Source organism: Triplophysa dalaica, chromosome 13, assembly GCF_015846415.1.
Source record: "Triplophysa dalaica isolate WHDGS20190420 chromosome 13, ASM1584641v1, whole genome shotgun sequence".
Taxonomy (NCBI): domain Eukaryota; kingdom Metazoa; phylum Chordata; class Actinopteri; order Cypriniformes; family Nemacheilidae; genus Triplophysa; species Triplophysa dalaica.
The window spans coordinates 12,518,839-12,538,212 of record NC_079554.1 but is presented as its reverse complement, the minus strand read 5'-3'; the positions used below and the strand labels follow the sequence as shown (position 1 = coordinate 12,538,212).

The window sequence follows — 19,374 nt, the reverse complement described above, 5'->3', positions numbered from 1 at the left end:
AGTGGTCACATGTGAGATTAAAGTGTAGTAGTTAAAAATGCATTCAGACTTTTTCAGAGTTTAATCCAGATAAATTTGGAAGGATTAATGATTGATACAACCTATTATAAACCATCAGTCTTGAAAAATGACTTCAGATGACGGTTAATATAATTATCATCAGTGCCAAAAGAGTAAAAGGCAGTTTGATTCTTTCACCTGAAAATAAAGATTATATCATTAGTTGTTTAACAAATACATTTGTTAAGAGACTGAAATGCTTTAAAATAATAATAAAATAAATTCACAATTGTTGTGACTAAAAATATCAAAAGTAATTTCTAAGAATATCTTCATTTGCTTTTTGGAAATATTAATTTATGGGCTGAGTTAAATCAAATATAAAGTCAAAATGTTTCATCACATGCTTACCAGCATCAAAGGCTTCCACTATCATTCCTGTGGTGTCGCTGAGACTTCCATTGTTTGGTTCTGGAGTGACACCCAACAGCTTGCACATCAATGGATAGATGCTGACACTGTCAAACGGCTCAGCCAAGAAATTCTTCCTCAAGTCTGGACCGAAGGCTCGAAAGATCATTTTCATATCCATTTCGTGATTACTAAATCCATGATCTCCTTTGTTGATATACAAAATGATCCTCTGTGAATACAGCAAAAAATAACTTTAGGATAGAAGAATATAGATGTTTATAATAACTTACATTTATTTCCAAATAGACCTACCGAGTTCAGATTAAAACCCAGGTCTGCAAATAGAACAATAGGCTGAATTCTCTGATTTTTGGCTATGTGAAATTGTTCCGGAATCTCTTCTTTCTTATAGACTGTGAGATTTGGATGTGCATTCTTCAGGGCATCATAAATCTCCTGCTCTTTCCCCTCTTTAGGTGTTATCATCCCATACCCACCGTAATCAAGCAACTCAAACTCAGACATGTTTATGAAACTCATGTATTTGGCAAGTCGGATCTCATCAAACACGGGGGACTTTTTAACAGTGGTCATGCCGTGATCTGAAGTGATAATGACATTGAGACGATCAGTCAAACCATTCTTCTCAATGGCCTCCCTAAGGTAACCGATAGCGCGGTCGATCTGTTCAATGATCTTTATTCTCTCTGGTGTTTCTGGGCCTTTGACATGGCCCACGTTGTCTGGTTCACCATAGTAAAGAGTGACGAAGTGAAAGTCCTCTTCGCTGTACCATTTCATTACAGTGTCGATGTTCAGCCTCCACTCTGTTTCATTGTCATACGGGTGCCCATAACTTTGCACAAAGGAACGATCCACAGCTTGCCCACTGTAATTCACTCCACCACCAGGATAGAAGAATGATGCTGTTTTCAGACCCTTTACAATACATAAGAGATGTGATTAGAAAATATAATAGTGGTCCTTAATAAATAATTGATGACAATAAGGAATAGTTCACTATTCACAACTATACACAATAATAAATATTATATTTCCTCACTATGTAGTGTTTTTCCACTCAACTATGATTGCTATAATTTCTTTTTTAACTTGACCATTTAAAGTAAATGTATTCTCAAATTTATTATGTAATCGTCACAAGAAATACAAAACATCAATAAAAAAAGAAAGAAAAGAGGCATTATATTCTTAAAGGGCCAGTTCGTCCAAAAAATAAAATATAAATGTTATATAACCTCATGTAGTTCAAACCCTTTTTTTTTGGCGGAGAGAAATTTCTCAGTGGTTTTGTGCCCATACAATGGAAGTCAAAGGGGAAATGTTGTTTGGTTACCCACATTCTTCAAATTATCTTATTTTGTGTTCTGCACAAGAAAGTCCTTCAGGTTTGAAATGACAAGGGAGTGAGTATAAAAATAATTTTCATTATGGGGAAACCATTACAATTTAAAATTTGGGGGGATTTAGGCAATATTTCCTCACCTGATTCTGAGCTGTTATCCACAGGGGCAAAACACCATTATCCCACCACTCAGATTTTGTTAGTGTTCTCTTATGAGGAACGATCAAGCCAGTGGAAGAATTAAACATCAGGTTATGGACAACACCATGATCCTGTATCCATCTTCCTAAATGAGAGATTAGGATACCTTCATTTAAATACTAGATGTGGTATAAATTGTGGTAGTCTGTGGTGGCTTTATCTACAGTGAATGGACCCACATTTCTATCTAGGCTATCTCACGCTGTGCACAGTAAATTATAACATAAAACACTGCATAGACATTGGTTTATGAACACTGCTTATAAATAACCTTTGATACAGCTCAGTCAAAAAGTATTACTCAGCAACCTTAATCAGAAATATTGAGACTTTGAACATTCTTGAAAAGACTATATAAACTAGTGGTGCTAAGGCATGACATACCCCAGTTAGGTATGAATTTACAAACAAAATGCATATAAATTTAATTTACATGATGCACAATTCCATAACCTAGACTATTACATTTGTTTCAGGAAAATGTCAGTTATAAACTATGCAAGAGGGACAGTTATTGTGTATATCACCTCCATTGTATAAATCAGATACACATAGGCTACAGAAATAATTTAAATACAATTATTCAATTACAACAGGGTTATTGAATTTAACTTTTAAAAAGTTAGTCAATAAAATATATTGACACATTGTTGTATAAATCACTAGTTGATGTCCTTACCAGTAATAGTTGTAAAGTGGGATGGAGATGTCATGGTGATCGCTGGAGGATTGATGTATTTTGCTTTTACTCCCTCTTTAACAAGCGCATCCAAATTTGGCGTGTCTGCATCTTGGTCATAATCCCATCTGAATCCATCAAAAGAAATGACCAGCAGCTTGTTATGTGTCCTCTTTTTAGACAGAGGCTTACTGCTCACACAAAGAAACAAAACCAACACCAGTAGAAGTTCTGATTTCATCTTGAGAGAATGTCAAGAAGAGTGAAAACCAGCAAATTGTGATCTTGGTTTTATAGGCATCTATATCTGTGACTGATAAGATGGCCCTGTAATAGCTCGGCTACTGATTCATTAATTTCTGTGATCTCAGCCAGTTTCATTTCATTAGCCATATTACATAAAAGGCTGAATGAACGATAGATCAACCCATTTGTTATTTATGTACTGTTATTTTGTAAAGAAAAATGTTGTTTTCATTCATTAAATCATTTTCAACTTTGAACGGCTTGTCTTGTTTAGCGTGGACCATGAATTGGTTTATCTATGTCTCATAATATGAGATAAGCAGAAAGCCTTCAAAGGATATAAGTTTGAAGAAATTTGTAATGTCACCAGTTCACATTCTTTCTGTGCATGTCAGGTACATTCAATTAAAACCATGTGGAAATATGTATTTATAATACTTAAAAGAAATCAAATTAAATAACAATAAAAGAGCATATTTAGGCATATTTATGTCATGTTTTACCCTAGTAGGACCACAGGGTTTCCCGAACTGAAAAAAAAATAAAAGCAAAGAAATGTTTAGAAATAACAATAGTTATGTAAAATACTATTAAGAAAAACCTCAAAACAGATAAAAATAATGTTTTTGAAGGTAAACATGCAAATGTACTATTCAATTATTAAGAGACTTACTTTATGTAAATGATTTAGGTAAAACAGGTTGAACAAAAAAGTTTGAAAACCACTGTCTTAGTGTATAAAAACAATTGTGTACCCTTGCTAAAACCATAACTCTACCATGATATCTCCACTGTTGCTTACAGTTTATTTTCATGGATTTTAAAGAGACTTTTATTATAGATTATTTTATCCGGAAAAAGGAAGTTCATCTGTCATTATTACCGTTTCCGTTTTCACGCCGCTTTCAGGGCTGGGTCCCTGACAGCTGATGTGATTTCTAAATACACTTGCATTTATACTAAAACAAATGCACGTAAATGCGTTAAAGCAAAACATTTTAACATTTCTCTTAGTTTATCGGATAACTAAGGTAAGGATTTTTTTACTGATCTTTATTACCTTCCCAAAATGGCCCCTGGACTGTTTACTTTGTCAGCTGCCTTGTGCATAACATATCTAACGTAAACGTTTATCATTATTATAATAAAAACATATTCATGTTAAACGTATATTATTTTCCATTTACACTCTCTGTCAAATGCACAAGCAGCGTTTATACTAATTTTGGTCAATTTTAGAAAATGTTGCTGCAATACGGAAATTAATGGCTGTTTTGTGACAAATTAACTATATTCTTGTAGGTTGCCTGCATTCATTTTTTGTTTTTGAAGAACTGTTTGACTTAACGTACAGTTCCTAGTCTTTTTATTCCTTAGTCATCATAACTGTCTCTTTTACTCTTGCTTTACACGTATAGATGAATCATTAATTGATCATAGCTACAATTAATCATATTTTTTAATATAGTCAAGGTAAAGATAATATGTTGTGCTGGTTTCTATGATGCAGTTGTAATTTCAATTCCAGAACTAATCATGACTGCGATCAAGCACGCCCTTCAGAGGGATATTTTTACCCCCAATGATGAGCGTCTGTTGAGTATCGTCAATGTCTGCAAGGCAGGAAAAAAGAAAAAGAACTGTTTCCTCTGTGCCACAGGTCAGTCCGCCTATACCTGTTAAAATCTCAAAGTTCTAATGTTTATAAAAAATCTAGTTGTTGTTGATCTTACCTGTATTAATTCTGGTTCCATCTGTAGTTACCACGGAGCGGCCGGTGCAGGTGAAGGTGGTGAAAGTGAAGAAGTCGGATAAAGGAGACTTCTATAAGAGACAGATGGCATGGGAGCTCAGGGACCTGATGGAGGTCGATGCCAAAGATGCCAATAAGGTGAAATTTCCACTGTGACATTATTTCTAAACGGCATAATGGAATAAACCTCAATGATTTGGGGTCATAGGCTATGACTAGATCTTATATCAGATCTATCGAAATGAAAAAATTATAAAAACATTCTTAAGATATACTGTGGATTCACGTTGTATATAAGTATAAGTACATTCACATGAATTTGAGTTTTTTCTCGTATTTTCTCTTATTTTTATATATTTCTCGTATTTTCTTTCTTATTCTTCTTGTCACCCTGTAGGACAACCCAGAGTTTGATCTTCATTTTGAGAAGGTTTATCGCTGGGTTGCGAGCAGCACAGCTGAGAAGAACTCATTCATCTCCTGTATCTGGAAGCTGAACCAGCGCTACCTCAGAAAAAAACTGGAGTTTGCAAACGTCAGTCCTCAGCTGCTAGAAGGTGTGGCACACTGTTGGTACTGGCGCTGAGGATAAAACATAGCATGTTATTAAACTATCAGTCGTTTTCTCATATCTATTTTCTTAATAGTCCCACGATAGAAACAAAGAAGTAGTGGTTCTCTACTGTTATGTGTTAGGATCCAGATTTTACTGGGTATCAAGTGTTCCTAAACCTGGTACTATACCAAAATGGCTTTCATATAAAAGTTATTAAATTCAAACATTATTATATTTTGGGTCACTACTCACCAGTTGAGAACCATTATCCTAAAGAATGTACATACTGTAGATATGTTGCAGTAGTTCAACTTATATTTGAAACTTTTTCCTTCTGCAAATTCACTTTCTCTGCCTCTTCCTTTCTTTCTTTGGGGTTTCTGCTGTATGTGTTTTTGAGTGTCTCTTAATGCTTTAACCTGATCTTTGCTGTTCTCTCTAAATCTCTCACTGGCCAGAACTTCCTAAAGCTGAAGGTTTGTACTGTACCTTTTTCTTCCATGTTTGTCCTTTTTCATTCACCTGCTCAGTTTTAGTTTTCCCCTTAACTAATTATCCCATTATTTTTTGATTATCCAGTTTACACCTTACAATCACTATTTGGAATATATTTGTGTACCTGTTAATAATAAGTGTTACTTATAAATCTTGTGTTTATGTAGCAGTTATGTGTAAGTGTGAGTATGTGGTTTACATGAAGCTTTGTTGTCAAAACCGCTCTTTATCTGCCTCTTCAGAGTCAGTCCCGAGCGGAGAGAGTCAGAGTGTTGCCGGGGGAGACGAGGATGCTCTGGATGATTACCAGGAGCTGAACACTCGTGAGGAGCAGGACATTGAGAGCATGATGGAGGTGTGCGAGTATGCCATCTCCAACGCAGAGGGCTTTGCTGAGAAACTGTCCCGTGAGCTACAGGTCCTAGATGGGGTACGTTCAGGCGGCGCTTTCGAAGTCATTTTCTTTACCACTTTGGCAAACAAATAAGCAAAATTAGAAATTGTTGTATGTTACATTTACATTATTAACTTTTAGAAATTTCCTTGACGCTTTTGTCCAAATCGACTTTGTGCTTCTGAAGCAATGCTCTACCACTTGAAATATTCCTTTTATTCCTTTATCCATTTATTTATTTTGGGTTAAATTCACTGGATATTTGTATTTAAAATATAATTTCTTTGCAGGATCACTTTTAAATACTTGTGCAGGAAACGCTTGTGTCTCAGCATTAGATGTAAAGGTGAAATGGCTCAATTGTGTGTAATCTAGAGTTTATGATTAACTTTATCTACATTGACCTGAAGACAATACTTATCTAAAGGTCAAGGTTAGTCATATTAGGTACTAATGGACAATATGACGTAATAAAATTCATATTAAAGATAAAACTATTTCTTTTGTAAATCAGTTCTCTATTAATTATAACTTTTTCTTGCAGATGTGAATAATGTTGCATTCATTTAGTTGTTCATCCGTTCTTCTCTGGTCAGGCTAACATCCAGTCCATCATGGCTTCCGAGAAGCAGGTGAACATCCTGATGCAGTTGTTGGATAAGGCGCTTTCTGAGGTGGACAATATTGAAGGCAAACTGCTCAGTTATGAAGAGATGCTGCAGAGCGTCAAGGAGCAGATGGACCAGATTTCTCAAAGCAACCGCCTAATCCAGATCAGCAACACCAACAACGACAAACTCCTGGATGAGATCCAGTTTCTTGTGGTGAGTTTAGGGTCATTTGGTTAGATGCAGTCACATGCTGTGATGATGACAACAAATTACTGTCACTTTAGCTGTTCTTGTAGGGATTCCGATACATCTCTGATGTCAGAAACCATGCCCCCTTACACTTCCTATTGGAAGGAATAGTTCACCAAAACAATGAAAATTAGGGTGTACTATTCCTTTGTTATTTGTTGTCTTTTTCTCCACACATGATAGAACTACATGGACCTCTCTAAGGGGCACATCAAGGCTTTGCAGGAAGGAGATTTGTCGTCTCCTAAGGGTATCGAGGCCTGCATCAACGCTTCGGAGGCTCTGTCACAGTGCATGAATGTGGCCCTCAAACCAGGTAGTGCTTGCGTATCATTTGCAAGGAAATAACTTGAATATCTTGTTAAAAACTGTGTGAATTTAACTTTTTTTCTTCTATAGGTCATGAAAAGTTGCTGGCAGTCAAACAGCAGCAGCGTCTGTTTTCTGAGCTCAAAGATACTTTTGCACGCCGTCTCACCAACCACCTGAACAATGTTTTTGTGTACCAGGTAAACACACTCAGACTCAAAAACGATTACACATTTCAATTTGTATATCAGCTGTCCCTTAATCTTCCTCTGTCTGTGATTGGTTCTTTCTTCTGTCTTCCTGTTTCCTATTGGCCACCGGTCTTTTCCCCTTTGTTTCACTGTCCTGTCTGTTCCTCTGTCAGTTCAACCACTTCAGTCACTTCAAAATGACCATCCCTCAATTCTATAGGTCGTCCTGTCTGTCACTCCCTGTGAGTACGCCCACTCCAGCACCCTGTTTGCCCCGCCCACCGTAACGATCATGCAGTTCATCTCCAGAGCTTACTGTCTCATTAACACGCTTCCGTTTCCATGGAACCGTTCAGTTTAGGCATGCCTATGATAAAGTAAACCAAATATTTTCATTTTAGGATACTAAGATGTTTGATTCCTCTACATAAACCTCTTACTCATAAACATCATGAAATAAGCTCGTGGTTTCCCCTCTTAAAATCAAGAGGGGCTCATCAATGCCTTGTTTTGCTAACTCTTCGATGGATTTATGGGTGCTCGTGAGAAGATGGCCTGGTCGGCATGCAGTTCCCGTAGTGTTTGCTGTTTTGATCTTGGATGTTCCGTATCGTAGATGCATCTGGAAGGAACTGCCTGAATGGGAGCACCACAGTTTTCCCCCACTAATAACTGTCAGAGCTCAGTGTCACTGGAACATAACAGCAACCCTTTGTGTGGGTGTGACAGCTTGTGTGCATTTTCCTTATTACTGACTAAGAAACCTATGTGCATTGACCACTGATGTCGAAAACCTTAACTCTGTTTGTCTTTATTTGTGTGTGTAGGGTCATGATCAGAGCAATACACTAGCACAACACACAGCTGACCTGACTTTACCCAAACACAGCCCACTGCACAGAGATCTTCTCCGATACGCCAAACTGATGGAATGGCTGAAGAACACACAGAGAGATAAATATGAAGGGCTCTCCAGGGTAAGTGTTTATCACTTTTCTACAAAATTCTTCATGAGGTTTCTTTATTATCTTCTAATGGAATCATTGAGAACTTAATGTTTATTGAATATTCACAGAACAACAAAGTCAGGGACAAAATCGTAGTAAATTGCTATGATCATCCATAATTTCAGTCTTAAGGTGACCATTACAGCATCATAAAACTCAATAAGTATCAAGTGTTAAATTACATACCAATATTGTCATTAAATCATTATTATATTTATTTCAAAAACCATTATTGAAAATGGCCATCATTGCTGTGTTTATGTTAAGCACTGTTGGTATTATGACATCATAACTACATTTGCCATAGAAATAGAAATGTATCAAGGGTGCATTTGCATTTGCTAATGCACCATTTTCATCATTCACAAATAATAATTATTTATGGTTGCCCAGTAATAACAAATGCATAATATGTAGTTACATGTGTAATAGGAATGTAAAATAAAGTGCTTCCAAAATAACATTGCAATCTATTTTCCTCAGATCTTTTGATAATAATTCCACTTTAGAAATAGCAATGTCTTAGTGGATGAGAATAGCATTTGTATGTAATTGCTCAAGTCTGACTTGATACTCCGTTATTAGACCTTAATGAAGTTCAAGTCCCCCTGTGGTGAAAATCACATTTTCTATGTTGTTTATATGTCTATGTGGTGCTTTTAAATTGCATTTAAGGTCCAGTGTATGAAATTTAGCGGCATCTAGTGGTGAGGTTGCGAATTGCAACCAACTGCTCACTCTACCACTCCCTTTCAAAGCACTGGCTGACGCAAAAATAAGATGTCGTCACGTTTTTGCTTCATTGCCGAAGGAGATAACACACTGATGAAATGCGCTCTGTAGAGCAGTTTGTTCGTTTAGGGCTACTGGAGAAACAACATGGCAAATGTTGTGTAAATAGATTGAAATAGCTCATTCTCAGGTAATAAAAACATATGGCTTCATTATCTAAGGTCTTTATACAGCTCGGAAGACAAAGTTGTGTATATTATATTGCATTTCTGTCAATAAATCCTCCAAAAAATGACACACTGGACCTTTAAGACATGGTTACATTTTTTTTTTACAATTAAATTGGTAATTTAGATGATCAAAGAGGAGAGTTTTACAGGATTGAATTATCAACTACAGGGGGCTATAAAGACAGAGCAATATAAACTTTAGGGTTTAAGTCATCAGAGAGATGATTACTCTCTTGATCATTACTCTCTGAGTGCTAGGATAGTTCCCAGATGTTAAAAAAGATTTGTCTCCACTCTCCATTATTAAAACATCCTTAAAATCAAGTCATAATGGAAGCCATGGCCTGGTGGTTGGCACATGTGCTCTATTGTTCTTGTGACATTTCCCCTCTAAACAAACTGCAGGGCCAAAAACACATTTTTTTTTTCAAATTTCTAAGCCTGTTTAACATTTTTTACAGACTTATGTAGATTACATGACCCGACTGTATGAGCGGGAAATCAAGGACTTCTTTGAAGTGGCAAAGATCAAAATGGCAGGCACTAGTAAGGACGGGAAAGGAAAGTTTGGTAAGATCTCACTTGTATTAAAATTGTATTTATTTATCAAAAGAAACTCTTGTTTTGTAGATGCTGTAACTCTCACTGTGTGTCTTGTGCCTTGTTATGCATTTGTCACATTGTTTGTAATGTCCATATGTTTTGTCTTTTCTTGCACTAATGTTACACCGCATCTCAAATGTAAAGTCGATTTTGAGTGTTAAATTTTGATACACTGGATAGAACATAGTTCTCAAATAGTGAATCAGTGGTTTCAGTTATTGCTTGTTTCTGATAGCATCATTTGATATATGATGGTTTTTAATGTCACTTATGTTTTTATAGTCCTGACATGTGCTGCATGGCCCAAAGCTTGACAACAATTACATGTGCCACATCTGTATTAAACATGCTAGAGGCATGTGACCCACACTGTCTTTTGTGGAAAGAAACCATAAATGCATGACACTTAAGGATTTTAATAACACGTTTTTTCATTGAGCACACTAAAATATTAAGAACGGATTTAGCTCATGAACAAAATGTTCTTTAAGAAACATTTATCCTTGATTTGTTGGCAAGCTGTTAGCAGGTAGCCACAGAGCACAAATCCACTGAATTCAACCACTGCAGTGCATATCATTTTTATAAATCTTTGAGCTTTAACCCTAACTCTTGCACCATGCTGCATGTCGTGAGCCTAACGTGTCTCTGTCTTTGCCTGCCTTTCTAACCGGCCTCCAGCCACGCTTCCGCGGAAAGAGAGTGCTCTCAAACAAGAAACAGAGAGTAAGTATCAGCCACGCATATCCCACAATGCCTTGCTGCCTCTTAGTGAAAGAGGTTTGTCTATTTCGGCACAGTTAACCATTATTGTAACTTTAGCTTCGATGTTGATAACATGATTAGATGTTTTACAGTCTTTTACCATTTCTTGATATCCATCTCACCTTGTGCACAATTGTGAAACTAACTCCGCCGCTGACGTGTCTAATGCTATTAGTATAAGGGGTTAAAAGGACAGAGTTTTATTAGCTTACCTATTATTATTATTATTATTACCTATTATGAATGGCAGATAACAGACTGTAGGTGGATTCCATGGGTTTTATAAATGCTTTAAGACCATGATGTTCTTGATAAGGTAAGTTATACTAATTGACCCACAATAAAAGAACTGTTCTTTATAGAACACATGTGGCTTGTGCATAGATTTTGCTCTGATGGTTTCTCCTGACTCTCTCAGGCCTGCATGGGAGCTCAGGGAAGCTTACAGGCTCCACGTCCAGTCTAAATAAACTGGCTGTGACCAGCTCCAACAGCAAACGCTCTCAGTCCTCCTCTCTGCTCGATATGGGCAACATGTCTGCGTCTGATCTAGATGTTGCAGACAGGACCAGGTTTGACAAGGTTTGTGTGCCACCACAGTTTGTCTAAAAATAAGTGTCATGACTTAAAAAAACAAGATTTCAGTTATGCATTTGGCAGACGCTCTTAATAAGTGAAAAACAGTACAACCAGGCTACACATTTGATCAGTTTGTGCATCCTCTAGGAATTTAACCTATTACATTTATGTCGGTAGTACAATACTTGAAAATGTACACATAAAAGTTTAGTATTGTATTTTAGATATAGTCATTTTCTAGCTATTTAATTCATTTTTATAACTATAGTAAATAGTATTTGTTTATTAGTGCATTAACATATTGTAATATGCATTATAATAATAATATATCACTCATTTTTTTCACTCTATTATTCAAGTAAATCGCTTTTCATAAAAATAATGAATCAAATTAAATAAATCATGAATATTGTGTGGCTAAATGCGTTTGTTCCATGCATCCAGATTAAGGTTTGGTGACTCTTCTGTGTGTGTGTAGATCTTTGAGCAGGTTTTGAGCGAGTTGGAACCACTGTGTCTGGCTGAACAAGACTTCATCAGCAAGTTCTTTAAGCTGCAACAACATTCGACACCAGCACAAGTGAGTTCAAGATAGAAACAATACTGCCTTACATGAACGTATCATTTGCGTATTGCTTTAATTTAACAAACTCTTCATCAGGGAGAGAATGTGGATGACGCAGATGGAATCGTGCACTCCAGACCACCCAGCGAACACAGAATATCTATCTCTGAGTAAGGGACAGCTTTCTTCAATTCATTTCATCATAGAAATCGCCTCAAAACTTTCTTATGTTCATTTGTTTTATAGGAAGGACACGGTTCGACTGATGATGAATAAGATTTTTCAGAGCATAGAAATGGAGCTGAACAGTCTGATAGCTTTAGGTGATAAGGTAGACAGTTTCAACTCTCTCTATATGCTGGTAAAAATAAGTCACCACGTCTTGACGGCCGAAAACGTCGATCCTGCTTCTTATCTCAGTACTACGCTTGGCAATGTGCTGGTTACCGTAAAGAGAAACTTCGATAAGTGCATTGTGAGTTAAACTTGTTTTTTGATTCTGTGTTGATGGTAAATATCAAATCCGCTCGACTCTTATTTGTATCTCCTGATGGTGGTTTTTCTCTTGCAGTCCGGTCAGATTCGTCAGATGGAGGAGGTAAAGATTTCCAAGAAGAGCAAGGTGGGCATCTTGCAGTTTGTCACTGGCTTTGAGGAGTTTGCAAAGCTGGCTGAGGCTATTTTCCGAAACGCAGAGCGACGAGGCGACCTGGACAAGGCCTACATTAAACTTATGAGAGCTGTTTTTAATAACGGTGAGGGTCTTAACCAGTTTTCAAAAATGCTTAAAGCGAGAGTTAACCCATAAATACAATTCTGTTATTATTTCTTTACCCTTTCGTTCAAAACGTTATACTGGTTTGGAATAAATGAATTTTCATTTTTGAGTGAACTATCCCTTTATTTGAGAGAAAGAGCAAGATCAGATGTCATTTCTTTGCCCCAAATCTTATTGGTATCTGTCTGTTTGTGTGTCGATAGTGGAGAAAGTGGCCAATGAGAGTCAGAAGACTCCACGTGATGTGGTGATGATGGAGAACTTCCACCATATTTTCTCGACACTGTCCAGCCTCAAGATCTCCTGCCTGGAGACGGAGAGAAAAGATGCCAAACAGAAATACACAGAACACCTGCAGTCTTACGTCATCAACTCGCTGGGCCAGCCGCTGGAGAAACTCAATGTGAGCTGAGAAAACTGTTTATGGAAACCTTGATTCAGCGATGTGCCCGTTTAACATTTGACTCCTTAGGAATGCATTTGAAATATTTCTGGAATTTCGATGCCATTCAATGTGTTAATTGTAATCGTCTTAATATTTGCTTTAGGATAGTTTTCCGATTAAGATTGACTTTTTTCTCATATTGAAGCACTTCTTCGAGGGAGTTGAGGCTCGTGTAGCTCAGGGTGTACGTGAGGAGGAGGTGAGCTACCAGCTGGCCTTCAATAAACAGGAACTTCGAAAAGTCATTAAAGAATATCCTGGCAAAGAGGTGAAAAAGGGCCTGGACAACCTTTACAAGAAAGTGGATAAGCACCTGTGTGATGAAGAGAGTCTGTTACAGGTGAGAAAAAGAGCAACATTATTATAAATGCTAAATAGTTTTACTTTGATATTTATGGAAGAAATAATTCACCTGAAAATGTCCATTATATCCTTGTTCACCCACCATTCCAACCCCATATGCTGGGATTTCTTCCATGGTGCAGAAATTCTGAATAATCTTCACATGCATCTTTGCCAAATCCAAACAACTACAGTTCATAATGTATATTGGCTCCAAACAGGGCAAAATAGACTTAAATTGAAGTAATTCTTTTCTCATAAGTCGTCCTTTCTATATGGCGCCTATGGCACATCGTTGTCAAGTTGTAGTGATCTATTCCTTTCAATATGACAGGGCTATTTATGCATATAGTTGTATTCCACATGCATTAATCATATCATTGAGAACATCAGTTTGAGTTTGACACGTGTCCTGTCCACTAGGTGGTGTGGCACTCCATGCAGGACGAGTTCATTCGGCAATACAAGCACTTTGAGGGCCTGATAAACCGCTGCTACCCCGGATCTGGAATTACCATGGAGTTCACCATTCAAGATATGCTGGAGTATTTCTCCAGTATCGCTCAGTCCCATTAAAGTTCAAGTGTGATAGTGAGATGATGGTGAGCGAGTGAGAGATTGAGTGAGTAAGTGAAAGAGAGAGAGAGGATGAATATTGATGTACCACAGCATATATTTCTATATATTACAATGCATTTAGATTTTTGCAAGTAATCTTTTATCCATTCAAGTGAACTAAACATAGTAACAGTACTCATCATCCTGTTTTAAAACTTGTCCAGTGAGTTCCTGTTCTTGTTATCGCAACATTTCTTTATATCACGTTATGCTACGGAATTAAATGACTGAACACTACACATGTACTTAATGTTTTCCTGGTTCATCTTCCATGAAACTGTATGATGATCCACAAATTACAATAAATTACAATCCTGTCTGGGGTCACAAATGAGAAAAGTCAGAATAATGAGTCTTTGAATATCTTTTTATTATCTGATCAAATGATTTAACATTGTTAAAGCTTTACACACCCATAGCAAAATTAAAGTGATAGTTCACCCAAAAATGATAACCCTGTCATCGTTTACTTACAAAAGAAGATATTTGGAAGAATGTTCGTAACCAAACAACGGCGGTACACAATGCAAGTCAATGCGTACTGCTTTTATACGGTTACCAACATTCTTCAAAATATCTTCTTTTGTGTTCTGCACAAGAAAGAAATTTTGGGGTGAGCCACTCAGTACCCGTACTTTGCCATAGTTTAAGTTGTTATTTATTTTAAAATTGACTTTTGTCTTCAGGTTAACCTATTGTATTTGTAGTAAAAATACGGTCTAACAAATACTAAGCAGTCTGCTAAAAAACATAACTAGCAACTATTCCTGTACATTAATATAACCAATGTTTTTTTCTTCTAATGGCAGGTTGTGACTCGAGCTACTTTTGCTTCCTAAATGAAGCTCATAACTAAAACCTTATTGCAGACTGTGTGTAGTGAAAGTCTAACCAGCCCCCTTGGTATTTTACGGCCGCCCCTTTACAAGCAGATAAGTTATTACTTGTTCCCCGAAGTTTTCCAACCCACCCCCATTGCCAATACTTCATTTCCCATCATCCTCTCTCTAAAACCCCCGTTTTCACCGAAAGCCGATTGCGAGATTTGTCTGGTTCACTGAAGCGATGCATGTGTATTGATCTGTGTGTATTCGTTCGGTCTGAGGACTCTTTTATGCATCTGATTCGCGATGCCTCCGCCGCGCAAGCAGCACTACGGCATCAAACACGCGAGCGGTTCACTGATTCACTACAGACCGCCGGTGAGCGCGATCACACAGCGTCGACACTCAGCCGTCGTGCCTTCGGTGCTGACGTTCGCCGTTATCGTGGCATCCGGAGGCCTGTTGCTCATGATAGAGAAGGGAATGCTGAACAGCGTAGAGACTCCGCCGCCACGGGCCAACGGCAAGCGATTCGCCAGGAACAACAACCCGGCTGCGGACGTGGAGTCGCAGGTAATGCAGTTACAACGTCATATACAAATCATGACGTTGTAAATAAACAGTGGCGCACATGTTTTGTAGGTTATAACATTGGAACATGACTTCTTTTGAGTTCGGCTGGGATGTCCATCTAGGAATTTTAGGGAGACTTTAGGCTTTGTCCCAAGAACTAGTGAGCTTTCTAGGTAGGCACCTTTTGTAGATCGCGTTTGGTCTCATTACACTACCTGAAGGGTACATGGTTAAAATGGACATTTCATTAAACACATTTTGCAAAACTGTAACTAATACTAAAAATACTCAACCACGCATAAGACTTCAGTAGGCTATTTAGGGGAGAAAGAAAAACGTGCGCTAGATAGGGAATGAGAAAACATTTAAGTCACCATTTGACCCTCTTAAAAACTTCGTTTCCATTACAAATTTTATTTTTATATTTTTGTCTGAAACCGTCAAACATTAAAGATCGTTTTAGGACATTAAATCAAGTGAGAGCTGATCTTTTTTTGGGCCAACTGATGCCCGGTTTCACAGACAAGACTTAACTAGGTCCCAGACTAAAATGAAGCTGTCTTTACTTTAAATAATGTGTGTAATTGCCTTTGTTTTGTCTTAAGATACACACCAGTAATGTTTTTATATAAGGCATTTAAAAAAAGCGACTCAAATATCCTAAGTTATCCAAGGCAAGGTACTGGCTTAAGCTAAGCCTTGTCTATGAAAGCGGGCCTGATGGTTTAGGTTAAACCTGCAATGTGGAAAAGATTTTGATGGGGCAGAGGAGCACCATATTTCATATTAGAAAATATTCAACATGTGGAAACCTTGAAGCCAAAGTATGCAATGGAAACCTTAGGGCGGTCCTTTTAAGTTAAGATCCCTGCAGAATTCTTGACTAAATATTGAGTACATTCATCTTTCATGTCTCACTCACTGATATGGACAAATAAACGGTTTAGATTGTGATGGAAATTAATGGACTTCTGAATAAGTCTGATTTTAGATTTTACACAGGGAGTTAAATGTATTTTTGTACAAGTATGTTTTGAAAATATGGTTATACCAAATTAAGACATATCTTTATCGTGTGTAATTATATACAGCTTTGTAAGAAATAAAAGACCACAATTTCTCTTTAATACGCAATTTTAAACGGCAATTGGCTATTCCACAAGTCGCCCAACAGCTGTGTGAATGAGAGCATGCTAAGATACATGAAAGCAGGGGCCAAGAACTTAGGTTATTCCACCAAATGTCTTTTTTTACATTTACATTTAGTAATTTAGCAGAAGCTTTTATCCAAATATCTTTTACTCAAAGAGCGATATGTCATACAGGAGCGATAATGCAATAGAAAGTTACTGGTTTCAACAAAAGCTAGAGACCACTACCTGTTGAGGGAATGAGAGATGGTTAGTTTTTTTTCAATTTTTTTTGTCTGTCAAGTATTCACAGAAGAGATGGGTTTTAAGTGATTTTTTGAATGTTGTGAGAGGTGTGGTTCACGTGACTGAGTTAGGAAGAATGTTCCACCAGGAAGGAGTTGTGATTGAGAAAAAGCGATTTTTTTGCCGTTAAGAGAAGGCACTTGTTTGCCGAATGCAGTGATCTTGATGGGGTTTAAGACTGTAGGAGTGTGTGAAAGTTTGCCGGTGCAGATCCAGTGATAGTTCTGTAGGCAAGCATTAGTGACTTGAATCTGATACGGGCTTCAACCGGTAGCCAGTGGAGAGAGATGAAAAGGGGTGTCACATGAACCCTTTTTCTTAAACACATGTAAAAATACAAATAAATCTGAATATTATTTTTTTCTGCAGTATTCAAGTCTGAAAACATTGCATGTTTTGTTGAATTATTTTAACCATTTTTTTCACCAGTTTGTCCAGTGTCTATTTTTTCAAATAAATGCACATAGAAGAACAGCTTTTTTATTTGGAATTTGAGAAAAAGGTTGTCAGTTCACGGAATTGTTTGACAGAACTGATTTAAACGCATACCTACAAATAGAAAATGCAAAAAATCGAAAAACGAATTAAAGTAATATTTCCCAGAGCTGTATATACATTCTCGTTGTGCATCTAGGCTTTTGAAGAATCACAAGTGGAGAAAGATGATGTTTGGTTATTCAGGGGAATGTCCAGTGTAAATGTTTATCTACTTAGCAACATGTTTTCATATGTTTCAACTGCTTTTGGCTTACATAGAGAAATGTTTCTGGAAATTGTGTAAGTTAAACAGTGTTCTATTTATTCATAGTTGTTATTGGGCAAATTATAATCACTGAGTTACAGTGGGATGACGCTTGCGGTTAAATTCTCAAATCACATATATCACCCAACGAATAATACTAACATACGTCACATTGTCTGCACAGATTCTACAGGAGATCCGTAACCGTACCATCAGATCAATGTGCGGTCAGAGGAACACACCTAACAGTGTTTGGTCTCTCAGTCCCCTGCAGAGGAAGACTCTCCTCCAGCATGTCTTGGTGAATGACGAGCATCGTTTTCTGTACTGCTACGTACCCAAAGTGGCCTGTTCAAACTGGAAGCGCGTGCTGAAAGTCCTGACCGGAGCTCTAGCCAACGTGGACGTCAAAATGAAGATGGACCATCGTGCCGATTTGCTTTTCCTGTCTGACTTCTCACCAGAAGAGATTCGCCATCGATTGCGGCATTATTTTAAATTCATGTTTGTACGAGAGCCGATGGCCCGCTTGCTTTCTGCCTACCGTAACAAGTTGGGCGAAATCGAGGCCTATCAGCATAAATACGGCGCGGAGATCGTACGAAGGTATAGAAAAGGCTACGCAAAGACTAAAAAGATAGCAGGAAACGACGTGACGTTCACAGAGTTTGTGCGTTATTTGATAGACGAGGATCCTGAGCGCATGAACGAGCACTGGATGCCCATCACCAACCTGTGCCATCCTTGCGCTATACAGTATAATTTCATCGGCTCGTATGAGAGGCTGGAGAGCGACGCGGCTTATGTGTTGGAACGTGTCGGGGCGCCGCAACACGTGCGTTTTCCTGAACGCCAGACGTGGTACAGACCTGTTACTAAAGAAACACTTCATTATTATCTATGCACTGTTCCTCAGAAGTTCTTGAAGGAGCTTCTGCCGAAGTATATTTTAGACTTCAGTCTGTTCGGCTATTCTTTGCCCAACACAACCACTGAATACTGCAGGCATTAACAAAGACATTGGGTTTATACCTGCCTTGTAAAACCGCCTGTAATCTTGTCAATATTTGAGAAGTTTTTTTACATGTACAGAATTGAAAAGAGGCTTCAGTACAGTGTATTGAAAGCTTTTTAAGTGCAAACCACTATTTAACTGGAAGTAACTCGATCAAGTACACAAGCTGGTCATATAAACATTGTGCTGTGCGCAAGACTATCATGGGACTTTATATCAAAAAGCACAAATTCACTTATCAGTGTTATATTTCTAATGTTTTATTTTAGCTTAAATATTTAGATATGTAATCATTTTTGCGTTTGCTTTACCCGTCTTGAGAGTGGATTTCTCACTGTTTATTGACAGAGGTCTCCATTTTGACACTAAATGAAACATGAAGCTCTTTAGAGAGCGTATGGGAAGTCCCCCAGGTAACTGTTGTACCTAATAAATTGTTTTATAAGTGACATGGTTTAATATAGCAAAAAAATGTTAACTATAGCTTTAAGACTTGAAGCTCCTAATCTGACATTTGGTGTTTTGAAAAGATGAACTCTGGGTTGAGTCACTTAAGAGATTAAAAGAATGCAGTTTCACGTCCAAAAGTTGGAGTATTGTACTATGAGGAAATAAAACATTTTTTAAACTCAACAGGCTGGATTTCTTTTGTACTT

At 37.5% G+C, this 19,374-nt stretch overlaps 3 protein-coding genes across 8 annotated transcripts; 2 read left to right on the top strand and 1 right to left on the bottom strand.

Annotated features, from left to right (window-relative positions):
- Positions 1 to 63: 63 nt before the first annotated feature.
- zgc:153896 (uncharacterized protein LOC569930 homolog) lies at positions 64 to 3,715 on the bottom strand. 3 transcript variants are annotated; one of them, XM_056765059.1, is made up of 7 exons: positions 3,580 to 3,715; positions 3,410 to 3,436; positions 2,661 to 2,851; positions 1,921 to 2,066; positions 727 to 1,353; positions 412 to 643; positions 64 to 198 (listed from the first exon to the last, which is right to left on the bottom strand). In XM_056765059.1, exons 3-7 carry the CDS (start codon positions 2,692 to 2,694, stop codon positions 134 to 136), a joined length of 1,104 nt encoding a protein of 367 aa, XP_056621037.1. In that variant the 5' UTR covers positions 2,695 to 2,851; positions 3,410 to 3,436; positions 3,580 to 3,715; the 3' UTR covers positions 64 to 133. The 3 variants fall into 3 exon arrangements, with proteins under 3 accessions (XP_056621037.1, XP_056621036.1, XP_056621035.1); XM_056765058.1 differs by having other exon boundaries at positions 2,661 to 2,788; XM_056765057.1 differs by lacking the exons at positions 3,410 to 3,436; positions 3,580 to 3,715 and having other exon boundaries at positions 2,661 to 3,010.
- Positions 3,716 to 3,784: 69 nt separating this feature from the next.
- Positions 3,785 to 14,459, top strand: exoc1 (exocyst complex component 1). Of its 4 annotated transcripts, XM_056765083.1 has the most exons (20): positions 3,785 to 3,937; positions 4,435 to 4,566; positions 4,667 to 4,797; positions 5,057 to 5,216; positions 5,674 to 5,691; positions 5,953 to 6,140; positions 6,701 to 6,928; positions 7,148 to 7,280; positions 7,364 to 7,473; positions 8,292 to 8,441; positions 9,895 to 10,003; positions 10,718 to 10,762; positions 11,220 to 11,383; positions 11,859 to 11,960; positions 12,042 to 12,115; positions 12,192 to 12,420; positions 12,517 to 12,700; positions 12,927 to 13,126; positions 13,314 to 13,508; positions 13,934 to 14,459. In XM_056765083.1, the coding sequence occupies exons 2-20, from the start codon at positions 4,443 to 4,445 to the stop codon at positions 14,084 to 14,086; spliced, it is 2,697 nt and encodes an 898-aa protein (XP_056621061.1). In that variant the 5' UTR covers positions 3,785 to 3,937; positions 4,435 to 4,442; the 3' UTR covers positions 14,087 to 14,459. The 4 variants fall into 4 exon arrangements, with proteins under 4 accessions (XP_056621061.1, XP_056621062.1, XP_056621063.1 ...); XM_056765084.1 differs by lacking the exon at positions 5,674 to 5,691; XM_056765085.1 differs by lacking the exon at positions 10,718 to 10,762.
- Positions 14,460 to 14,819: 360 nt separating this feature from the next.
- On the top strand, positions 14,820 to 19,351 carry chst14 (carbohydrate (N-acetylgalactosamine 4-0) sulfotransferase 14). The gene is made up of 2 exons (XM_056764467.1): positions 14,820 to 15,525; positions 17,888 to 19,351. The coding sequence occupies exons 1-2, from the start codon at positions 15,259 to 15,261 to the stop codon at positions 18,713 to 18,715; spliced, it is 1,095 nt and encodes a 364-aa protein (XP_056620445.1). The 5' UTR covers positions 14,820 to 15,258; the 3' UTR covers positions 18,716 to 19,351.
- The last annotated feature ends 23 nt before the right edge of the window (positions 19,352 to 19,374 follow it).

Coding starts and splice junctions, on each gene's coding strand:
- zgc:153896 (XM_056765057.1), bottom strand. CDS start 2,901: ATGAAATCAGAACTTCTACTGGTGTTGGTTTTGTTTCTTTGTGTGAGC. Junction 1,354..1,920: donor GGATAACAGCTCAGAATCAG/GTGAGGAAATAT, acceptor TGTATTGTAAAG/GGTCTGAAAACAGCATCATT. Junction 199..411: donor AGTGGAAGCCTTTGATGCTG/GTAAGCATGTGA, acceptor CTTTATTTTCAG/GTGAAAGAATCAAACTGCCT.
- exoc1 (XM_056765083.1), top strand. CDS start 4,443: ATGACTGCGATCAAGCACGCCCTTCAGAGGGATATTTTTACCCCCAAT. Junction 4,798..5,056: donor ATGCCAAAGATGCCAATAAG/GTGAAATTTCCA, acceptor GTCACCCTGTAG/GACAACCCAGAGTTTGATCT. Junction 11,961..12,041: donor AACATTCGACACCAGCACAA/GTGAGTTCAAGA, acceptor ACTCTTCATCAG/GGAGAGAATGTGGATGACGC.
- chst14 (XM_056764467.1), top strand. CDS start 15,259: ATGCCTCCGCCGCGCAAGCAGCACTACGGCATCAAACACGCGAGCGGT. Junction 15,526..17,887: donor CTGCGGACGTGGAGTCGCAG/GTAATGCAGTTA, acceptor TTGTCTGCACAG/ATTCTACAGGAGATCCGTAA.